Source organism: Habropoda laboriosa, unplaced genomic scaffold (assembly GCF_001263275.1).
Source record: "Habropoda laboriosa isolate 0110345459 unplaced genomic scaffold, ASM126327v1 scaffold102, whole genome shotgun sequence".
NCBI classification, from domain to species: Eukaryota; Metazoa; Arthropoda; class Insecta; order Hymenoptera; family Apidae; genus Habropoda; species Habropoda laboriosa.
This window is the reverse complement of record NW_017100262.1, coordinates 3,328,151-3,352,190: the sequence shown is the minus strand read 5'-3', so window position 1 is coordinate 3,352,190 and position 24,040 is coordinate 3,328,151. Positions and strand designations below refer to the sequence as shown.

The following is a 24,040-nucleotide window of genomic DNA, read 5'->3' as shown; positions in this document are numbered from 1 at the left end:
CCGTGTGCTCGGGTGCCTCGGGATCGCCAATTCCCGTACCGCAGCCGATGGAAAAAGTCGGCTGGGCCCCTGAGGGTAGATCATTCGAAACCTAACCTTCTATAACAAAACATTTTGGTCAGTCCACTAATAACAAGAATAATTGAGGTGATCACTTTATGTAGACCACCCTGTATATCAAACAGATAAGCGACGATCGTTCGAAACTCAGCTCTCAGAGAAACCTTATTACTAATAGAACGATCTACTATTTTACAAGATTTTTCCTCAATCTTTCGAACAGAATTTCACACCAAATTTCCCCCACAACTTGTGCATCACCCTGTACACAAGAAAACAGCTCGCCTCGAGTGAACGCTCCTTATCCAAAGACAATTACCGTCTCCCGTCCGTTCTCTTTATGAAAAATTCCCAAGCTTTAAAGATCGAAAGGCATCGATCATCATCAATTGACGAACTTTAGTTTCAGCCAATAGTGGGCGACGACTATCAAAGCGGCGTTTGCACCCTGCCGAGGCAACACTGGCCGAGTCAAAGCGTTCAATCAATGTCGATGACGATGAGCCCGCCGATGCTGTACAGCGGCCTCAGGGTCGTCAGCAGGACTTGTCCAAGCGGCACGTTGCTTACCAAAGACGTGGAGGCGAGGATCCCCGGGCAATGCTGCATCCAGTCGCAGAAAGACGGCAAGATGAGCACACCGATCGTGATGGCGAAGAGGGAGAGCTCTGTGTGACACTTTTGTCGCTCGCAGACCAGCCACGTGTGAACAACCAGCATCGTTCGACGTATTCTTTACTCGAGATACGCGTATATATGTACGTGTCGATGATACTTTGTTGGTGTGAGTACACATGATCGAGGCGTTGTTGGAATGTACGGATTTAGGAGCTCTTTACCGTGATAGAAATTGGGAAGTTTGGAGGTGTTGGTAGATTGAGCAAATCTTTCGATCGTTTCGAAATCTTGGATCTTTCGTGCTTTGGTGTTATTTTGTTCCAAGTGGAAAGAATCGAGGGAAGATACATGAGAAGGCAAGGTAGATTGATTTTTCGTTAATTTCTATTTTACATACCTCCATCTTTCGCACTCTCGTATCGTTCAATTCTGAATGAAAAAATTCGAGAGAAGATGTACGCGAAAGCAAAGTAGATTTAGTAAGGATATCCAGGGATATCTTCTTTCAGAATTTCTACTTTAATTACTTCGCACAATTACAATTCACTCCATTCCCTCTTCGTTTCACATCATTAGATATCAAAGGGTTCACGCTCCTAAATTCATCGCGATAAAAACGAGATCTCGAAGAAATCGAAAAGATTTTCCATCTCGAAAGAACAACACTGGACCATTTCTTAATCGATCACCCGTTGCATTCCACGAACGATCCTCGTTCACGATTCGCGTGTATGGAATGGATGCGAGGCTGACACTGAGGCCGCGGGCAAATCGGAAACGAGGCCGGTTTATTTCGAACGAATTTATTTCCTCCCCCATTACGCGAGAATAGCAATCGCGTTTACGTCTCTCTGTTCGATCAAGTGCCCTTTTTACATTGAACGGACGATTCTCGAGCCACCGTGTGTGAACCTTCGGGAAAAGATAAAGAAGAACATGAAACGAGAAACGATAGAAGGAGAGAATGAGAAATACGAGATATAACCGTGCAAAGAAGAGGATGAAGAAGAAGAAGAAGGAAAACGAGAACGAATTATCGATATAGAGAATATACAATTATACATATGCACGGGTGTTTCTCATGTCGTGCTGTACATATACAACTTGAAATACACAGGAGGATATTTTATACAGATTGCTATAGTATAAAGATGAAAGAAACCAAAAGAGAAAAATGAGAAAAAATGAGAAAAAAAACAGGAAGAATTTGATTGAGCGAGCGAAAGAGAGAGAGAGAGAGAGAGGTTTATTCCCACTTTTATTAAAATAAAGAAATAAAAGGAAATGAGATATACTGTACAATTCGTCTAGTCGATGTAAGTATAAATAAAATGTATATGCGTATATAAAGTGAAAGAAGAAAAGGAGGGAAAGAAAGATCGTTCGAGACAGCCAGAATAAAGTACACTGAGGATGTTCTACGATGTGAAGAGAGAAAAGAGGAGATGGAACGTTTTCGAAATGATAACAGTGAAATGGGAACAAGAATTTTGTTTGTTGCGTGTTCATGCTCGATGTTGATCGGCGACGAGAGAAACACAAGAAGACATATCGTACAGAGTTTTCCATCGTCTCGAGAAATCGGGATTAGAGAGAAAAAGAAAACAAAGAAGAGAAGAGTGAAGGACGAAAAAGAGAAGTATAGAAAAAAAAAAGAGTTTAAAAACAAAAATATAAAAAAGAGAGGAACGCGATGAAATCCCCCCGTTGCTTTCGTCAGTATGCAGTATTCTGGATTTTATTGTAAGATTACGTATCTGTATAATGTATAAAGTAACGATTTTCCTTCGGAGTAATTTCACGCTGAAGAGACGAGGGAATGATAGAGGGACGATGACTCTTCGTCTTGCTGTTGTATTATCGTCTCTTTCGATGCTCGACGAGAATCTTGAAATTTAGGCTCGTTCCGATTGCTGATCAACTTTGTTGCGACCTATTTCAGAAAGTTTTCAAATGACTCCCTTCTGATCTCACTGGATTCTTAAAATGAAGAACAATTGAATTTTTAATTTTTACAAAATCCCATTGATTTCGCCCAGTAAAAGGCAGAAAAATTTAATTTGCAATGTATTTCTTTCAATTTTTCAAAAATCCCATTGATTTCGCCCAATAAAACTAAGAGAATTTAATTTTCAATTTCTTTCTTTCAATTTTTACAAAATCCCGTTGATGTCTCCCAATAAAACTAAGAAAATTTAATTTGCAATGTATTTCTTTCAATTTTTACAAAATCCCGTTGATGTCTCCCAATAAAACTAAGAAAATTTAATTTGCAATGTATTTCTTTCAATTTTTCAAAAATCCCATTGATTTCGCCCAGTAAAACGCAGAAAAATTTAATTTACAATTTCTTTCTTTCAATTTTTCAAAAATCCCATTGATTTCGCCCAATAAAACTAAGAGAATTTAATTTTCAATTTCTTTCTTTCAATTTTTACAAAATCCCGTTGATTTCGCCCAGTAAAACGCAGAAAAATTTAATTTGCAATGTATTTCTTTCAATTTTTCAAAAATCCCATTGATTTCGCCCAATAAAACCAAGAAAAATTTAATTTTCAATTTCTTTCCTCCAATTTTTCAAAAATCCCATTTATTTCGCCCAATAAAAAGAAGAAAAATTTAATTTTCAATTTCTTTCCTCCAATTTTTCAAAAATCCCATTAATTTCGCCCAGTAAAACGCAGAAAAATTTAATTTGCAATGTATTTCCTCCGATTTTTCAAAAATCCCATTAATTTCGCCCAATAAAACCAAGAAAACTTTAATTTTCAATTAAAAAAAAATCCCATTCATTTCTCCCACACTTCTCCAAACCACCTTAACATTCCATTCGCTGAAAACCAATTCCAACCATCTTCCCCAAGTTTCATTACAGCAACACTTTCTGGCCGTAGGTTGTAACGACAACATCGCGAACGAGCAAAGTCGGAAACCGCGTATCGTCCTCTTCAGCACAATACGAGTATGAGCATCTGGTGGCTCCTATCGCCACATAGAAGCTCGTGAAGGAGAAGAGAAGACGAGTGTGCATAGCTTCCTTGATTGTTAGACTCTTGAAACGGCAGAGGCGCGAGGAAAACATTCAAGCTTCGCTCTGTAAATGTCTCCACCTTTCCCTAATAAACCATAAATACACACCTGTGTGTACGTACGTATGTATGATCTGGCGTGTGTGTGCGCGCGTTTACGAATGTGTGTATTTAAAGGAGAAACCGAAGATAAGAAATAGAAGAAGAAGAAAGGAAGGAAAGATCTGCATAAGTTAATCAGATAAAACTCTGTGTGTAAATGGCGGAGAAAGATTGGTTTTTTCTCTCACGAGTCGCTCGTGTAAATAATTATCGAGAATTAGACGTTCTTTCGAGTCCTCTAGATGAATGTGTTCTTTCGATCGCTAGTCGTTAAGTTTTATCCTCGGAGACACGGTGTCTGACTGTAATTGTTTAAATGAAAATACTAAAGAAAAGGAAGAAGGAGAATATGAGAAACGGTCTCGCGCCGAAAGATGAGAAAGAGCGCGAGAGGTGGGAACTCTCGTTTATTAATTATTGCCATTGATGGAATTGATGTCGGCGCATAGCCAGTGTACCAAGGGGGAAAATCCTTTGAGAACTAATCGTTACACGAAACCGCCTATATTTCTTCTTGTATTAAACGTTTTAACGCTGAAAGGCTGAGTTAACGGAGAGAGAAAAGAAACACTATCATCTTGATAAATGATAATATGATAATCTTGAAAACAGAGAAACTGCCAAACGATGGATCATTTTCATCGTTTATTCGAGTACAATCTTCAGAAAATTCCAAGGTAACGGTCTAAAGGTTTGATCGATCGATCGAGATTCTCTGGTGTGTCGAGGGATGTTACTGTTCTTGTTGGTGAAAACGCGTTGTTCTACGACGGCAAAGGCGATAATCGATCAACTTTCTTTCCGTTTTCTTTTCCCGGTGAAGAACAGGCATCTGTGGCAGGCGAGAAAACGCGATCTTGACGAGATCCTCTAGCGGGTAGGCCTGCGTGAACTGTTCTTCGCCGTAACCACGCTTGGACGATCCTCTTACTCGTTCGCGTCGCAGAACATCATGTCGCGTGGCGGAGGCCAAATATTGTCTGCAAACAGAATCATGAAAATGTCCCGCCTGCGTGGAATGTTGATCCTCGAACAGCGGTTGCCGGGTCAAATGTGACCCGATTTTTAAATCCCTCTCGTGCGAAACAGAGAATTGGCGAAAGCACACTTTTTTCCTGTTTTAGTGGGAATTGTGTTGTTTGTAATTTAGACAGAGACACTACGATACTTATGGTTGGAATGTCGATTGAAACGAGAGAGATCTGTAAAAGGTGGGTCAAATGTGACCCGATCACCGTCGTTCGAAGGTCGTTCGTTGATCTTGCGAAACTTGTGAAAGTAAAGAATTTCGGCGAATGATTGAGAATCATTGGGGATAGTCGTTTTAAGCGAGCGAATCGATCGTTCCGGTTTGGAAATCTGGCCTTACTAATTTTTCCTTGATGCGTTTTTTATGGGTTGTGAATGGCGAGGTAATAATTGCTTACGTTCAGAGAGATCGAGGATTTACGAGGAAAATTTGAATGTTTCGCGAATTATATTGGCATCGTTGTACGAGACGTGAATCTCTTGTTGATTTGCACTTAACTGTGCGCTCCGCGAGATGAGATCGAATTTTGATTCGTGGTGGAATGGAAGGAGGGAAGGTGAACGATAACTCGAACGAAGAATTCAGTTTTTGCGGAAAATACGGAAATTTTGAGGAAGATCCGGTCGTTGAGAGTTTTCTTTCGAATCTTCGAAATTTCGAGGAAAATGCACTCGTTGAAAATTTTCTTTTCGAAAGTTTTCTTTCGAATCTTCGAAATTTCGAGGAAAATGCACTCGTTGAAAATTTTCTTTCGAATCTTCGAAATTTTGAGGAAAATCAGTCGTTGAAAATTTTCTTTCGAATCTTCGAAATTTCGAGGAAAATCAATCGTCGAAAGTTTTCTTTCGAATCTTTGAAATTTCGAGGAAGATCCAATCGTTATAAATTTTCTTTCGAAACTTCGAAATTTCGAGGAAAATCCGATCGTCGAGAGTTTTCTTTCGAATCTTCGAAATTTCGAGGAAAATGCACTCGTTGAAAATTTTCTTTCGAATCTTCGAAATTCTGCATATACACAATTCCCAAATTTCCCCAACTATCGTCAAGCTTTTTGTTTTTCTTTTCGTACCACGAATCGTAATCTCATCTCGTGTGACGAAAGAATATATTAGTGCTCTAAGAGATGCTATATTACGCGTTGAATGTTACTTTATACCATGTTGCAACGGGTATACATCCCGTTTCGAAAGAAAAAATAAGAAAAAAAAAAAAACACGACAAATTCGTACTGTTTATTAAATATGTGAACAATCAATTGCATTTAGGGAAAAATATTCAATTGAAATCCGCGCGACGACCACAATACCCAAAAAATACTACCGACCAGCGTTTGCACACCAATTTGCTTCGTTAACTATGTATCTTACAGTAGCCAGAAAGATAAGAGCGAAATGAAATCTTTTTAGATTAATAAGAAGTACATGGAAGCACCGTTTCAGCCGTATACCGCCTGTACATCTTAACGATCGAGTCTGACCAGCAGCTTTCGCGAAAGAGAAGAAAAAGAAAAAAAATAACGAAGATGAAACCATTTGAATGAAGTTTGTATATGTAATTAGTTTAGCGATATCCGACACAAATTTCATGTACCCCATAAAAGGAGACGTTTTTTTGATATTGTAAATACTCTGAAATAAATAATCGTTTTTATTCAACCACCTGTTGCTCGGAATTTTCATTTTTCAATCGAATTTGAAAGTAATTTGGTAATTAAAGTGATAAATTATTGAAGATAATTTGTAAATTTTTTTTAATTTTTAAGTCTTTAAATCTTTAAATCCTTAAATTTTTAAATTCTCAAATCTTCAAATTTTTAAATTTTTAAATCCTTAAATCTTCAATATTTTAATTTTCAAATTTTTGATTCTTAATTTTCTAATTTTTCTTCGAAAATGAAATAAAATTCTTCGCTGCAAATTACAGTAGTTGAAAAATATTATACCATATTTCGAGTTACCTACTGTTGGTATTACAGATAATTACTCGAGTAAAAAATTGAATGGTAATGAGATAAGTTTGTGAAGGTAGTTTTGTTACCTGAATATAGACTAATGAATGGAACTGAGGAGAATATTTTCAAGTATTCCTCGACAGTCAGAATAACAGGACTATTTGCGTTCAATAAATATTCTAGCAAAGTGCTCTCGGGGTAAAGTCGAGCAATCTTATCGTTTATATTCCTTATGACTTCCTTGATTGGAACTGACTTTTTAAGGAAAAATATTTCGTATCAATTTTCGATCTTACAATCGACTAAAGTAATGATAAACTTACGTAGTCGCGAACGGTATTCGAGATATGATCACACAATTCGTATACTTTACTGAAACAAATAGACATTTGCGTTTGAATATCCTCCAGTTTGTACGATTCTAATTTTTGTAACAAAGTAGGTGGTATTGTGTACACGTGGTGCCATTCTGTAAAAAATCTCTGCAGACTTTAACGATAGAATGTGTTTCTTTTCGTTTTTCGTTCGTTATGTATCTCACCTGATGGACGTGATGGTAACTTGGAAGGAAAATTGATCTTCCCATTTTGCTATTATCGTTTTCATTATTGTAGAGGGCTTTGAAATGCCTATAAATTATATCTTCGGAAATTTCCTAATTTTCTAACTTTCTAACTTTCTAATTTTCTAATTTTCCAACTTTCTAATTTTCTAATTAAATTTTCAAATTAAAACATTTAAATACACATTTTTATTTAAATATAATTTTTAAATTCTCTTCACACACCTCTAACACATGAATGTAATATTCCGGGTATACAAGAAGCAATCCACTGATGGTAACGTGATTGTAATCTTCTTGCAACTGATGTATTACAGATCCCATTTTCTATGAATTATTTTTTAAACTCATGATAAAGTTAAATTATTCCAATCTTTCAAACTTCAATATTTAGCTAACTTCATTTCCATACCTCTTCTAAGTTAGAATATTCACCAGTGTACTCTCCGATATAAACGACGCGCGTAATATACGTAGTCTACAAATGATAAATCGTTCTAACGTATTTAAACGAATAGTTTCAAATTTTAAAATAGACGAGAACAGATGGCGTCCTAGTACGGACGAATAGATTCAAATTTTAAAATAGTTGAAGCAGATGGCGTTCCAGTACGGACGGATAGATTCAAATTTTAAAATAGTTGAAGCAGATGGCGCTCTAATACAGGCGAATCAATTTAAGCAGTTAGAATTTCAAATGTTCTATTCCGTAAAATAGAACATTTGTTAAAACATCAACTGCGCATACAGTTATCATGATATTTGAATAAAAATAAATTGGGTGAATGACATTTTAATGAAATAAAATACTTACTTTGCCAGCAGCGCGAAGATTTTTTCTCACCACATCCAGTAGGCTCTTTCGAACAGGCTCGACCGCACTTTTCATATTATCACTTTTTATTTAACCTTTCACAGGTAACTTTTCACTTTACACTCACCACGAACTACACACGCGACACTTTACCGATATTTCGAGCACTGATGAACGTTAAAACACTTTTAATAGATAAATTCCCGCACCGATACTTAAGAAACGAACCGACAGTCAAAAGTATCGGTGTCAACTGTCGGATGTTCGTCATACTACGTTAATTGTCCAACTACAACTGAATTACCATTTTCAAATAATCATCGTTTTATTAAAAAATTACCTTAAACAATTATAACGACTTATTAAGTAATGATTTTTATATATATTTGATATACGTCAATATAACCGAGTTAAACATTTTTTGTATATTTCAATTTCTTATTTGACCAATATTGTATTTCCGCTTCAACTATTTCAAATTGATTCGAGATTCAAATATGTCGTACTTGCTTCGTACGTGTATCGTAAGAAAGTGGTGTAAACTTGTTTCTGTTATGTCTGTATCTTTATTTAAATTAAATACAAATGTGTCATGGTGGTAAGAAAAAGTAACATACGTGAAATTATATGTCACTAAAATCAATCGGAGTAGCAAATATGTAATGTCATTTTATATAATATGTACAAAATACTAAACAGTGCTAATTGTAATACTTACACGCAAACTATTGCTGCTTATTATCACATCGTTATGGTAGTGGTAAGTACATGTTTAGGAAACTTGATCGTTACAAATTCCTTTCCAAATAAAAATAGTATTCTCCAGTGCATAAAAAAATAGGTTATATCTTTCGAATGATTATTTTTAATCGGCCAGACAAAAAACTATAAAGTTCCTTTTGTTTTTCATTTCTTAACGTTATCGAGAAGAAGTAACTTTGATAACTTAATAATTGCGTCAATTATAGTTACTTTCTTGCTTTTGGGCACTCTAAAATTGGAGGCGGTGGTGGGGTTGGTTCACTAGGATTTCCCAACCACACGGATTTACTAAAACGACCTTTTATCACGGGTGTTTGCCATTTATTGCTGCACATAACTGTAACTGTAGGCTTCTCTGCAGTGACTGTTGCTATAGTTACTGCTCTGAAAGTGAAACGAAATCTATTTAGACACATATAACTGCATGCTGTTCGTCAACGTGCAATCAATTAACGTTGATTACAAAAACAACATTGCTACGTAAAGTTAAATTTTATCACCGCATAAATTAATTTCCTATCCTAAGCTATTCAACACTTCGAGGTGGGAAAAAATAAAAAGGTGTATTGTAATATATACAGCATTTATTAATTAAAAAACTGCGTTACAACTTGAATGAAATATATGTTTCTTGTAAGATATTTTTCAATGTGTGTATTCGAACGTCCATGCATAATGCTTCAATATTTACAAAAATTTCAACGCCGAGAAAAAATATATATTCGATTTAAGCAATTAACATACCTAGAATTTATCATTTAATGAATTTTGTTATATTACAAAGTATAAAATATCTTCGATCGATAACCTTTTCAACAAGATTCTCCTTGCTAATTCCAAGTAGCAAAGTGCCGCTATTTTTTTCAAGTAATAATTTGTTTAAAATAGACATGATCCAACGGTATATTTGTCATCTCATCAAAATCATTAAACGATTATACATTAACATAGAATTTATTATGAAGGTTTTCAGTGAAACGTACACTTTATATTTTTCTTATTTAACAAAAAATATAGATTACTAGAACAATAAGGTAATGCGCAGTGCTGCGAACTCATAATAAATGTAAATCAGCCTGATACTACCAAAAATAAAGGATATTTAATTTTGTTGAAAAATAAGAAGAATCGAATACCTTTGTGGTATAAATACCACTCATTTTCGCACAAACTGTGCACAATTTTACGAAATAATAAACAATACGATACCACTGAATATGTTAAAAAAATCATTTTGCTAATGCCAAGGCACTTGGTTTGGATGACTGATGGAACCCAATTTGTAGTACCTTGTTGTAGAAAGTGTTTGTTGTGTTCCTGTTGTATGATTAGGTGGTGTGGCTGCTGTTGGAGTTTCAGCACTTTGTGCAGAGGTACCATCACCTTTTAAAACAGCAACGCATTTCCAATTGTTAATGTAATTATCTTTCCATAATCGAACGCAACCATCGTCTCCCGAACTTGCCAAAATAGTTCCCATAATGTTCCAACAAACTCGCCACACAGTAGAATCATGATCAGAAAACTGCGCAGCCGTGATCTCAAAACGTGGAGAACCACTTTGCACACTATCCCTATGTTAGTAATAGTTTCGTGTAATTTCTTATTTATTCAACATTCGTACAACTTTCAACATTTATACTCACAGCATAGGTTTTAATGTAATTATTCGTACATCTTTTGAAGCAATAGCCAATGTGTGAAAACGTCTACCTAAATTTGGAGCAAAGGAAATATCATGAATAGGATCATTAATGTTCAGTGTTTCTGTTTTTGCCCATCTTCTGCTGGTTTCAGAATATTCATATATAAAAACTTTTCCTCCAGATGATAGATTTTGGTCATCACTTCCAACTGCTATCATTGGGGGATGTAACCTAATGTAGAATAATAAATCAATATTAAATGAATTTCTATTTTGCTCTATGTGCACCATCTATTTATTGTACCTTGAAAGGGATGGGTTCCACGAAAGGCAACTACATTGCAGTTTACAACTAATGTCATGCTGTAAAGTCCATTGACTTAGATTCATAACATCAGGGGCTTCATATATTCTAATTACTCCATCTTCACTACAAGTAGCTAACAGAAGTCCTAAAGTTTTAGGTGCAAATTTCACATCTGTTACAGATTTTCTGGAATCTACTAAGTTGGTTCTCCTAACCCAATGCCTCATGCCACGCTCTTCTGGTCCTGATCCTTCTCCAACTACATATGATATATAACTATTACATAATTAATTACCATATAAATCAAAATAAATGTTAACTGCAATATTACCTATTTCTTCCCACACAGCTGCTGTTCTATCAAATGAACATGTTGCAAGAACTTGACCAAACTCTGGATGTGCCCATGTTACTTTCCACACAGACCCACTGTGTGCTTTCCAAGATGCAGTTAAATGCCAATTTCCATGTTCATCTTCATCCCACACCTATATAAATTTCGTAATCTTTATGAACGAATGTTTATAATATAAATACAACCGTCAATCATGAAATGCTTACTTTTACAAACTGATCACTAGAACATGTTGCCATTCGCTGCCCGTAAAAATCGTAAGCGATATCATGTATCAAGTCTTTATGCTCGGCATTAATACTATGTGCTTCGAACATCCTTAATAGTTTTAATATTACAAAATAAAATAAACTTCGGCCGATAATGAATATACGTGAAGGTTAGAAAGGAAGATTAAGTAATTTTTCTATAAAATGTGTTAACTATTAAAATATGGAAGAATTAAATTTTTACAGCGCAATATCCAACTCAAACGACACAATTTCGAATCACTTATTTTTTTTTAATATTTATCTTGAAATTGCGTATTGTCAGAAAGGAGGGAAAACACTGTACAATACAAGTAATCTTACTAACATCCTTTACGATCACTCTGTAAAAATAAAACATCAAGGTGAAATGTTTCAATGAAATTATCAATGTTAAATTTACAATAATTATTTTCCTTATTTTTTAAATCTTGTGTTTTAAGTATATCATTTGAATGCATTTCAATGAACCGGTGCGTTTAAAGCACATTGTTACTAACTAGAGTGAATCAACAGTACTGTTGTCTTTTGACACGTACACTATTAATGTGTTTAAGAATACTTAACAATTTGCTACATATATTTGCTACGCTAATAATATATAATAATACACAGTAATGTACTGAATTTATTTCATTGTAATATAAATGTTGATAATCGTAATCTATTGTATTATTATATATTACTGGTTATATTTAAATTTTACCAGTAATAACATTAATTAACAATAGATGGAAAATAAAGTACACATTATATCATCTACTTAATGCATCTTTAAATACATTGGGAAATATTACATCTACTACAAGTTTTTATACTTTATAAGAATAAATAAAACTTCCGGAAGTTTCTATGAGTACTTAACTTGTTTCATGACAGATTGTCATTGGGTTGCAGTGTGTAACGTGTCAAACCACGTATTTAATTCAAGCGTATTGAATTGTGTACTGTACAGTAATCCGTTAAGGTAATTATATATATTTTTCAATTAATTAATATTTAAAGTACTGTTTCCTGATTAATCTTATACATTTTTTATATTAAGTCCAAATAATAAACCGGTAGGTTAATCTTGTAATATTTCAGATGATTACAGACGTACAGCTAGCTGTATTCTGCAACATTCTGGGAGCAACATTATTTTGCTTGGTATTTCTTTTTCACTACATAAATGCGAATTATTCGAAATGAAGAAGTGGCATGTATGCTCGAACATAACCTTAAGTCCATAACGTCATCAAAAACTGATGCATGTACAGGAGGAGTTGTGCATCTACATGTTGTATTTAACATTGTTGGAAATGATCACTTAAAATAAATGAATTTGCATATTATAAATACATTCTATATTAAGTAAAGATGCTTTTACATTCTTTATTCCTTTATTATTCAAAAAACAGTACACAAAAGTATGTATTAATTATAAAATAAACATTAATCTGAAAATAATTAGTACAATTCACAAAAATAACTTATTTGATTTTAAATATATCATTTATAAATAAGATTGTTTTCTCTTCGTCATATAAAATAAACATGAAACAACATAAAATAACAAGAATTATGGACTAGTTCCTATCTTCGGACAGCTTCAAGACAGTGAAGTTGGCTACTAGTAACTAAGACGTATATATAGTCAAAGTATTATGTATGCCTTTCGCATATAGAAAATTCACAATATAATTTTGGATATCTTACGTGTAAATTTAGAAAAGTTAATCAGCAATGACCGACGATTCCAATGGAGAATCGACATTTGAATTTGTCGAAAGAAAGACGGACGAATCGTCCACATCTGGAGAAATCGCGAAAACAGGTGAGAATAAAAGGCAAAACATAAACACCTGCGTATCTGTCAAATTTCTTTACAGATAAAGAGTTCACGTACAACCTAATTATTTACCACAGTTTTTCATATACTACGAAAGAATTTAAAAATAAATGATAAGAAAGGAATTAAATCTTTAAAAACATAAAAAGCATAATGTAAAATTTAATTAGACATATATCTTACGATATAAAAACGATGTGTACAATTGCTTTAAGAAATAATACATTTTTTTTTATAGAAGAAACAATAATTTGTTAATCGAAGACTTGGTTCATCGACATAAATATTTTATTATAAAATGTAATTGATGTAAATAACAATTATAACATAACTTTCAGATTCTTTTAGCAGTTTATCTTCATCTGCATCTTTGTTAATGCCATTAGGCGTGACAACATCTACAGGAAATTTATTATCAAATATAGCACCACCTACTGCATTGCCTACCTTTATTTCAAATCCTAGGACATTGTTCTCAGAAAAATCTAATAATGTGGTACCAGCTATAGAAAAGATAAATGAATCAGAACCTGTTAAATCAATGTTAAATGCTGTTGTTCAATCTAAGCCAGTACAACAAGAGTCACATCAAGTAACTACAACCAGTGCTATTACTCCATCCACACAAAATGTACAAACAACAGTGCCATCAGAACCTGTAGATCATGATTCAGGAATAGTTGGTGGAGGTTTATTATCATGGGTTAAGGAAACAGTAGTAAACAGTAATGTTCTGAGCAAAGTTGCTGAAAAAGCAAAACATAGTGTTAATACTATGATCACCACATTAGACCCCCAGATGCGTGAGTTCATTTGTAAGTAAGAAACCTACTAATCCTGACATGCAAGTAAAAAAGATTAAGTTCCTACTTTGTAAATTTCATTGATACTCTACTTTGTAAATTTTATATTCAAATGTGTGTCACTGTGTGTGTAATTGATGTTATTGCATCATAACTGTGGGGAACATATATATGTAGTGTGTTATTTTTGGATATACAGCAGGCCAAACTTAATTCAATGAACTGTGTTGTACACTGTGCTGTTAACTGTCATTTGCAAATCAAAATTTTTTCATTTTCTTTTTACTTATTAAATAAATTAAATTGTAAAATCTGTATATGTGTAACACTAATGTGAATCAAATATAAATCATAATAGTTTCACAATTTATATTGGAAATATAGACAGTAATAATTTAAGGTTGTGAATGAAGAAATTTTACTTCAGTACAATTTTTCATCAACTGCAATATTATACCTGTGCACGATGTTGTGTAAAAGTGATTGTTTTCTAAAAGCTAACATGAAATAATGTGTTCTGGAGTCATTTTGTTATAACAAAACATATTGCTATGACAATTAAAATTTGAGATACAATATATAGACTCCACACTATTTCTGTGTGAATGTAAATAGTATAGTAGTGGCTGTGCAACATGTTACTTAATGTACAAACATATATACAGGCTCTGTGGACAATGTACATTTCAGATTCTGGTGGTGATATGGAGATTGTAGTGGCATCAGACAAAGATATTAAAATAAGTCCTGTTCGTCAAGCTTTCCAAACTGTCTTTGGGAAAGCAACAGTCACGTGAGTAATGAAGTGTAATTATAAATCATATTTCATTTTACATTACATTTTCATTCAAATAATTAATTATTTTTTAGTGGTGTGGTAGTAGAAAGTTCAGCTGTTGCTGCTCAACCAGTTGGTTTTGCCGCTGGAGTGAAAGGAGCAGAAGAGAGGATTAATTTTGCACGAAATATACCAAATCTTGCAAAAGATATACCTATAATTGCTGTAGAAAATTTTTTGTTAGAAGTTGGTGAAGATAAGTGGTATGATTTAGGGGTAATATTACTTAATGATCCTAAACGCAACGTAAATTTACAAACATTCACTCAAATGACACCAGTACCAAGCCAAATAGTAACAATGGCACAAGAGGCCACACCTGAAGATTATCCTCTTAAATGGTCTGGATTAGCAGTTACTGTTGGCAGTTTAATGGCAAGCAGTTTACAGGTACATTTCAAACGTAATAATTATGACAGTTTTGTAATTGAAAATATACGAAATAAATAATATCCAAAGGTTTCTCATAACGAGTGGCACCATGCCCTAACCGGAGTTTCCAGGAGGGACATCATACTTTTAGCAGTTCAGTCTCTAGCTGGAATCTACAAGAACACAATTAATCCTGTCTAAATTTATGAAGAATACATCGACGCAATTTATCAACGCGTTTTTGTAAATACAACTTTACTAATTTATGATATTCTGAAATCTATTTTCAAGGTGTATTTTTTAGACTCTTTCTTTTAACACGTACCTAACATTTTACCACATTATTGAAATCAAAAGTTTTATTTCAATTAATGTCATACTTATTACCCTAGAGTATCTATATACTATAAAACTGTATTTTAATTATATGTGGCAACATGTACAAAAAAATCAATGGAATTAAGACAAAATACATTGAAAAGTAGGTTTGATATATTGAATGTGATCACTTCATCACATTTCAATGCTTAATATTAAACACATTAATACGATCGTCTATTTTGTTATTAAAATAAAATTGATACGTAATTTACATACAATTTTATGTATTATTTTTTATTCATCCTGATCATCCCCGTCAGGGTACGTAACGATTGAATATTTTTAACAAAGAAAGTAAGACAATAAAAAGACATTTCGTTTCGTAATTTCATCTTTAATTTCTTGATGCATTCTTTTCAGTATGAGTACATTGCTGTAGTTTTTCCATTAATAACTTCGGAATTCGTCCAATTGTTTTAGAACACCAACAAAATATAACAGACTAATCGTGGTAAAAAAAACAATGTAAAAAATCACAATTGTTTGTTTTCTTTTTTTATACGAAATTGGCAACAGCTTGCCACTACAATAAAAATAACAATGGAGTCTTATCTGATGCTGATACGTTAAAAACATAAAGCCACTAGATCTTGATAACGTGGCATGCTTAATTAAATAAATGTATAAAATATTTCTCCTTGCGCTAACGTACGTACTTTCCATTATAATTACAATTTATTATCATTTTCCATATTTATAATTATGTAATTCTCATGGTTCTTTGCGCAAAACAAAGTTCATAATAAACCGATGTAGGTTGTATACGGTTCGAGCGATATTAATTGAATTACAATATTTAAATAGATATTTAAATATGGTGCGCGAATCTATGGTTACAATTTGTCAAGGTATGCATTCAAATCTGGGAGACCTTCCTTCAATCCCTTCCTCTTACGTGTTTCCTGCGGAAATGAAAATTATTGCATTTAGTAATAATTAAGAAATACGTGTAACATGTAATTAAATTTCCAAAAGATATATTTGTACGTTTTCCTATTCAGGCACACCAGACTACAATTACTGGAACACCAAAACAAAAAACGGTTCCTCTTCCACGAGATTAAAAATGATAATGTATTTACACTTGTTCATTATCATCAGTTATGATCGTGGTTAAGTTTCACCGTATACATATATACATTTCTGAAAAGATGATCAATTTACCTGCACAACTTGGTAAGGTCTGGTGTTAGTTTCCATTGGATCACCAGGCAAAATTTGCCAATGGTCAAACACACATTGTGGGAAAGCTTGTCCTCCGGTGTTGGAACGCAAATCGGCAGTAAAGCCAAAGGACTCGTTGACTGGAAGATATGCTCTAACTACGAACATAGGTGTACCAGCAATTTGTTGTTCTTCGAATACGTGCCCTCTTCTTCGGTTAAGCACACCATAAATACCACCAACAGCTGTCTCAGGACACTGGAAAAATTATTTTTCTTCATTAGTCTACAGAAGACTAATAACTGGCAGTCTTCCAATGAATTAGAAAATATAATGTACCTGAATTTCACACAGGTAAACTGGTTCCATAAGTCGAGGAGAGGCAGTGAGGAGACAAGCATAAAGGCAACGTCTTGTGGTAGGGATAATTTGACCACCACCTCTGTGAATAGCGTCAGCGTGTAACGTAACATCATGAATGTTGAAGCGAACACCTCTTAAATTTTCTTCCGAAAGAACACCCTATAATTTAAATAATTATATAGACCGAAAATGTTATATTTTCGAATATTATTTTCTTGTAATATTATACCTCTTTCGTTGCCCATTGGAATCCAGCTACAACGGAATCTTTAATTTCATTAAGATATTGTACTCCTTTTGTACAATCTACAAGGATATTGGGTCCAGTTCCATCAGGTCCAAAGCACCAGATTTTTCTAGCTTCGGTTACATCATAACTGTACTTCTCGTTCAAGTAACGAGCACGCACTTTGAAGTCATCCCTTGGGTTAACTTCACCCTGTAAAATTATAAATTTCAGTAAAATACAGAAAGGTCCATATATTTATATGTAACTGAAACATACACTATCGATATCGTCAGCAAGACCGTCAGGCATTGGACACGCCATCATGAACAAACGATTATGCTTATTAGGTGATTTTGAAAGACACATTTGATTCGATTGTTCTGAAATTGTTTCTCTGTAGGAAACAACGGGATCTGATTTTTTGATAGGTACACAAGCATGATCTTCCTCCAAATCTTTCAAACAGATTTCAAGATGAAGTTCCCCAGCACCAGCGATAATGTGCTCTCCTGATTCTTCAATGATACATTGTACCATAGGATCTGACTTCGCCAAACGTTTAAGACCTAAATACAAAACACTGTTAAATAATGCCCACACTCTTATCGAATACTATTTAAATGATGATCATTTTCAGATGTCAAATTAACATCACGGTTTATCAGAACCCAATGCTCTGAATATAAGAAGTTTCATCATTAATCGATCATTAAATTATAGTAAAAATTACATTAAAGACATCGTACCTTCGACTAATTTTGGTAAATCTGCTGGATTCTTGGGTTCAACAGCAACACGTACGACAGGTGAAACCGAGAACTTCATAACTTTCATGTTGTGTGCATCCTTAAATGTAGTAATAGTACCAGTCTTTACCAAGAATTGATCAACACCAACAAGTCCACAAATATTACCTGTGTTAAATAATAAAACGATAAATATTAATTACCGCATAGAATATTTAATACTTTTATATTTTTTAACTTTAGTATCAGTTGGCCGTTCTAGTGTCCTTCAAAAAAATGTCAGAACAGGTCTGTGTGAACAATCATCATTGTAGGGTTTAACAAAATATGAAAAAAATATATAATAAAAAACTTACTAACCAGAAGGCACATCTTCAATCGCTTCAACATAACGACCCATCATCAAAATTGTACGCTGAATAGCTTTCTCGTAAAGATCTTCTTTCTTGCCTGGTTGGAAATTAGGCCCCATAATACGTGCTTTCATTCCAGTGCATACTTTTCCAGAAAATACACGACCGAAAGCATAGAAACGACCTTTATCAGAAGTCGGTACCATTTTCGAAACGTACATCATGAGTGGTCCATTTGGATCACAATTCTGTAAAATAATTATAAAATATCGATTAAATAGAAATTTATCTGAATTCAAATATAGAAAATTATCCCATGTATTGATCAGATAAATGTCTCATGTCGATCATAAGTATTTCAGGACAGGTCTGTGAATAGTCACATCATACAGAATAAAATCTAATTAATAATGCATTTTAAAAGTATTATAGATATATACCTTAATACCAATCGCAGCCTCGTCATCAAGTGGGCCTTCGTACAACATTTCCATACGGTATTTTTGAGCGGTAACAGGAGATGGCAAGTGAATAGCAATCATCTGAAGCAAAGCTTCTCCAGCTGGTAACCACGTTCTCATAACAACCTAAAACGTAAAAAAATACTGATATATAATCATGTACAACTAATTAATTAATTATTTAAAATTAAAATATCATCAGATAAAGTTCGCAGTAACACTCAAAAACAATTCAGATGAGGTGTCAGAAAAGTTTTAGAACAATCATCATAAAAATTGTTTAGTAAAATTAACGAGAAACATTAAATTGATTGTATAAGAAAAAAATGTTCTTACCTTAAGAAGAGCTTTACCATCCTTATCTTTATCTTCAGGCTTCAGAACAATTCCTAATTTTTGCAGCAAGGTGTCTGCTTCGTCTTTTTTGTAATTCATAATACTATCAAATACCTGTATTATTTTCGTTCATATTAGCATTTGTTCAAGTAAATTATTCGATCAATGCAGCGGTTGTTAATTATAAACATACCTTATAAATTGGATCTAAGACGTACATGCAGAAAGAACGTTTGTTGTCTACTTCCTTCTGTTTACTCCATTTCTTAGTTTTAGGGTTGAAGAACGATTCTCCCCATAATCTGTTCATGAGTTTCACAACATCAATTTTGAATTTCTCGGCGTACATTTCAGAGAATTGTTTCAACGTAAACGCCCAACCATGCAGACCAGAACCAAAACCGACGGATCCTTTGCTAGGATCTACCTATTTGTAACAAATGTAAACTTAAGATCAAAATAACATTATGTATGAATGAAGTAAGAGAAAATTATTTACTTACTCTAACTTCACCCATGGGGCCATCATCATCCGAGTATGTTGCAATAATAACGTTAACGTTTTCAACAATACGTTGGAAAGTTTGATAGAGATCTTCACTATCAAGCTGAAGTTCCAATAATGCTCTGTCCATCTTGTTCATGAATAGTACGGGCTTTATACGTTCGGCAATAGCCTGACGAAGTACAGTTTCCGTTTGTACACATACACCTGAAGAAAATTACGAAAAAAATTATAATTTTGAAAATGGCAAAAAAAAGTACATTATAAAATTGTAGCAATTGCGTCGTAGCATATTAGTCTCGAACATAAAGATAGAGGTCCACTAACAGCGTTTAAACACAGCTGCTATGATTTTACTCTCCTTCCATTAATGCATCATCAACACTGTCCATGTGTATTAGCCAGATAAACCAACTAACACACTACAGAGTAACACTTTGTGCTGGAAGGGATTTTAGTTCAATTCAAATAGTTGAATCCAAAATGCATACCAGATACACAATCAACAACGACAAGAGCTCCATCAGTTACACGAAGGGCAGCAGTTACTTCACTGGAAAAATCTACGTGGCCAGGTGAATCAATAAGATTGATCAAGAAACCTTTTTCATCCTTATCACGTTGATCAGGATTTGTAATAAAAACTAAATCTTTCTCTTCAAGGGCAAAGAACATAGAAATAGCCCTGTAAAAGATGTAAAATATTTGTAAAAAAACAATTGAAATTAGAAATTAATAACAATACATTATGAAAACTTACGTGGATTTGATGGTAATACAACGTTCCTGTTCATCCTTACGGGTATCAGTGAATCTGGTCTCACCAGCTTTAGCACCGGCAATAATACCAGCCTTAGATACAAGGGAGTCAGTCAAAGTTGACTTTCCATGATCAACATGCGCAATGACAGACATATTTCTGATGTTTTTCTTTTTGTCCATCATGGCACGTATCTCGTCCACCGTAAAGTTCACCTGCAACAAATAATAATTTTGTGAATATAGAGTATGTACACTTAATATTGAAACTAAAATATTGATGAGAATGTTCATAACAAAAAACAAAATATCAGTCTCAATAAATTTATTTAACTACTACAATCTTAACTTTGTTCAACACCTTTTATGCATTCAATGTTGCATTAAAATAAGAAATAAGAGTTTTTTCAATACTTTTATTTTACATAAAGGAAAGATGATCTTCATACTGACCATATTGAAATCAAAGCTTCACAAATCTTGACAAATTTTATCAATATATATATTATTATTTACAATAAAGGGAAATATTCGATTCCCATGTGAGCTCTTTTTTTGCACAGTTTTTTCTGCTAGAGTAATTTCTGACCGTAGAGTGTTACGACTTCCTCATTTCCTATATACATCGCGCGAGGTACTCAACGCGTTTTTTGGTACAATGACAATCAAGAATCGTTTTGATAAGATTATCAATTCACTGGAAACCGTCAAGTGCATTTCTTGAAGACTCACGATGTCTCGAGAGCATGCTGCTTCGTATCAAGAACCTTTACAAAGCTCCATGACACGTTGTCTCTCGAGTAAGAGGCGAAACATATTTGAACTTTGAACATAAGTAATTGTGAACCTTTGCGAAGGAAAATTTCAGGAATGATTCGCCAGAATTTTTGCAGAACCTTTGGAGAACTTTGCTCCGGCATATCCATCGCGAGCCTCAAAATTTGTCTTCGAAGGAAGTTGCGCAATCCCAAGTAATCCGCCAGTTTTCAATTTTCCTGAACCCAGGTGACACTCGGTCTTCAAAAATATTTACACCTCTGCACTCCACACATCGTACAGATTTACACGTTCGTAATACTTTGCAACGATTATACGTACCATTTTGGATGTTGTCCGATTTCCGTTGGCCTGGTCAGAAATATACGTGCACCAACAATGGCGGACTCCCTGGGAAAGAACAGGAGTTCCGTGAAAGGGGCCAACGTTCCCTGCACGCTAGAGGGCTCCCGTTGTCACGCGTATTTCGTGTCGTGCACGGGGCCAATTGGAATTTCGTAATCCCTACCACGTGGCTCATTTTGCGTGCGCAGCTTACAACGAATCGTATGCGAGCTTAAATGCAATACGTTAATCTGTATAGTGTATGTTGCAGCGACTGACATGATTGGTGCTGCCATCTCAACAGTTCAAATAAAAATTTAAATAAAGATAATTAAAAAGCATATATCTTACTTTTTTTTCGCTCGTTATAAAGAGTATCGAAGTAAAATAGTTTTATTTGATATTAAAAGTATCGTCTTTGTTTCATGAAGAAAGGGGACAGAGCAAGGGCAGGAGAAGGGATAAAGGGAAAGAAGAATAAGTTAAAAGTTCAAAGGTTGCGAATGGACTGTTGCTTAGATATGAATACATTTATCGTTAGACGTTATTTTCTTATTTTCTGTTAGATGATAGTATTCATACAAAATACTGCGTTGATTCTACAATTAAAATTGTACAATCTATCTATTGTACTTATACATAAGCAAGTGTACAAAAGACATTAATTACGTACACACTAAGAAAATACTAGCGATTGTGCGTTTTCTTATAACACAGTTATTCTCAGAAACGCTAGCGTCTGTGCAGTGTACATTATATTCGTACATTATGTACATACGGTGAAAGTGTTTCACTTTTATAAAGTGTAGACAATAAAGTGTATTTTTACGATTAGCTTTCTAATTGTATCTACACTCTCATGTTTATTTTACTTAACAATACGTATAAAAGTAGTGCATAACTTAGTGAATTGTAACGCATATCACATAAAAAAAAAAACAAACATTGCAATGGATAGATTCCGCCTTAATCACTTGTTGGTATATGCGTGCATTCGTGTTCTGTATAACGTACATCATTTCTATTTTCGGATGACAGAAAACATTGTTACACACAGCTTAAAATAATTAGAAAATTACTCATTTGTTTTATACAACTGAGTCACTTCTTTCTTTTCACTTAAACGTAGACAAAATTGTTATTGAATTAAATAAAGTTGTTATATATCTATTAATCCTGTAATTATTTCGAGCTGCATTAATTTAACGACTTCCCTTACAGCTCCTTTCGTGGACGTCTACGCGGTCAGGATTAAAAGTCCTTCCGCATCGTTTGCACGGGACCAGTTGATTCAAGTGTGATTTCCAACTAGCCTCAGCCGTTGCAGTAATATCAATTACCATATTTCCCGTATTTAGATCACCTGCAGCACACAAATTACCTTCATAAATGTTGAAAATTTTAATTGCCCAAAAATGTTGCATACTTGAACAGCGGCGAACGATTGTTAAAAAGTCATTGCACTTCCGTTGTTCGCGTGTAGGTACACACGAAAAGGAAAATAAATTTCAGTTATCAATTGTAATTCAAGCCTTCACCTTGTCCACTTCGCTAAAGATAATTTTAAGTATTCGATAAAGCTACGTTTCGCGACTTCCGCTTTGCAACAACTGTACCTCCCTCAGAGATCGATACAATCACGTGCTGACCTTAAGTTCATTGGTAGAGCGCGGGACCGCGCAACCGATATGCGACTTCTTCACACAATAATCCCATTGACTACTCTCAAGACCAATATAACGTTTACGGAATCGATAAGAATTACAGGTATGGACAAGGAAGATCCGTATACCTTACGCTCCGAACAAAAGTGCTCGTGGCAAATCGATCACCGAGGTTATTCAACTCGTGACATCAATTAAACTACCACATCCAATCTCTCTGTCGACATATCGCTGAATAAAAAACTACATCCTTCTGGCAAACTGAAGTTGCTCCGTCTAAAAAAAAAATGAACATAACTGTAATACCATACAAAAGAAATAGACTCACGGGTGTAGATAATTTCAGGTTTCTCCGGCTCTTTCCTCCTCTGATCCGGTGACAATTTGTCGTTTTCCACGTGCCACTTTTTCAAGCATTGCGGCTCGTGAATGGCTATGCTTGTAGATCCGAAATCTCTGCCACATATGTAGCATGTGACTACTTTCTTCTGCACGTTGTCCTAAAAAACAGAAAACATTTGCTCCGCATAACTATCCCATTCCAACTATCTTACACATCGATTAAACAACAACACACAGGCGCATGAATGACATATTTTTATTCGTAACGATCGATGTTGAATCTTTACACTAAATTTAACCTGTACAACA

General features: G+C 34.3%; 6 protein-coding genes across 7 annotated transcripts in view; 3 read left to right on the top strand and 3 right to left on the bottom strand.

The window, feature by feature from the left end:
• LOC108572866 (hemicentin-2-like) overlaps positions 1-736 on the top strand; it is a 77,224-nt gene extending 76,488 nt beyond the window's left edge. The window contains exon 14 of the mRNA XM_017935185.1: positions 464-736. Coding sequence (XP_017790674.1) covers positions 464-736 — 273 coding nt within the window. The remainder of the gene's footprint in view (positions 1-463) is intronic.
• An 8,398-nt stretch (positions 737-9,134) lies between these two features.
• Positions 9,135-11,675, bottom strand: LOC108572957 (nucleoporin seh1-A). The gene is made up of 6 exons (XM_017935304.1): positions 11,442-11,675; positions 11,212-11,368; positions 10,878-11,139; positions 10,575-10,805; positions 10,218-10,502; positions 9,135-9,312 (listed from the first exon to the last, which is right to left on the bottom strand). Exons 1-6 carry the CDS (start codon positions 11,550-11,552, stop codon positions 9,135-9,137), a joined length of 1,224 nt encoding a protein of 407 aa, XP_017790793.1. The 5' UTR covers positions 11,553-11,675.
• Positions 11,676-12,379: 704 nt separating this feature from the next.
• On the top strand, positions 12,380-12,710 carry LOC108572988 (dolichyl-diphosphooligosaccharide--protein glycosyltransferase subunit 4). The gene is made up of 2 exons (XM_017935337.1): positions 12,380-12,450; positions 12,570-12,710. Exon 2 carries the CDS (start codon positions 12,570-12,572, stop codon positions 12,672-12,674), a length of 105 nt encoding a protein of 34 aa, XP_017790826.1. The 5' UTR covers positions 12,380-12,450; the 3' UTR covers positions 12,675-12,710.
• Positions 12,711-13,154: 444 nt separating this feature from the next.
• On the top strand, positions 13,155-15,617 carry LOC108572949 (protein PRRC1-like). Its single transcript, XM_017935295.1, has 5 exons — positions 13,155-13,299; positions 13,653-14,129; positions 14,808-14,910; positions 14,988-15,345; positions 15,415-15,617. The coding sequence occupies exons 1-5, from the start codon at positions 13,209-13,211 to the stop codon at positions 15,526-15,528; spliced, it is 1,143 nt and encodes a 380-aa protein (XP_017790784.1). The 5' UTR covers positions 13,155-13,208; the 3' UTR covers positions 15,529-15,617.
• Positions 15,618-16,037: 420 nt separating this feature from the next.
• On the bottom strand, positions 16,038-21,807 carry LOC108572867 (translation elongation factor 2). Its single transcript, XM_017935186.1, has 14 exons — positions 21,723-21,807; positions 20,626-20,840; positions 20,357-20,550; positions 19,864-20,072; positions 19,554-19,787; positions 19,361-19,474; positions 19,004-19,150; positions 18,571-18,811; positions 18,211-18,378; positions 17,741-18,030; positions 17,465-17,674; positions 17,212-17,394; positions 16,873-17,130; positions 16,038-16,610 (listed from the first exon to the last, which is right to left on the bottom strand). Exons 1-14 carry the CDS (start codon positions 21,723-21,725, stop codon positions 16,542-16,544), a joined length of 2,535 nt encoding a protein of 844 aa, XP_017790675.1. The 5' UTR covers positions 21,726-21,807; the 3' UTR covers positions 16,038-16,541.
• Positions 21,808-22,927: 1,120 nt separating this feature from the next.
• Positions 22,928-24,040, bottom strand: part of LOC108572915 (zinc finger protein 474-like) — a 6,435-nt gene continuing 5,322 nt past the window's right edge. For both annotated transcript variants that reach the window (XM_017935250.1, XM_017935251.1), the window contains exons 7-8: positions 23,718-23,889; positions 22,928-23,088 (exon numbers count right to left, since the gene is read on the bottom strand). In XM_017935250.1, the coding sequence (XP_017790739.1) occupies positions 22,928-23,088; positions 23,718-23,889 (333 nt within the window). The remainder of the gene's footprint in view (positions 23,089-23,717; positions 23,890-24,040) is intronic.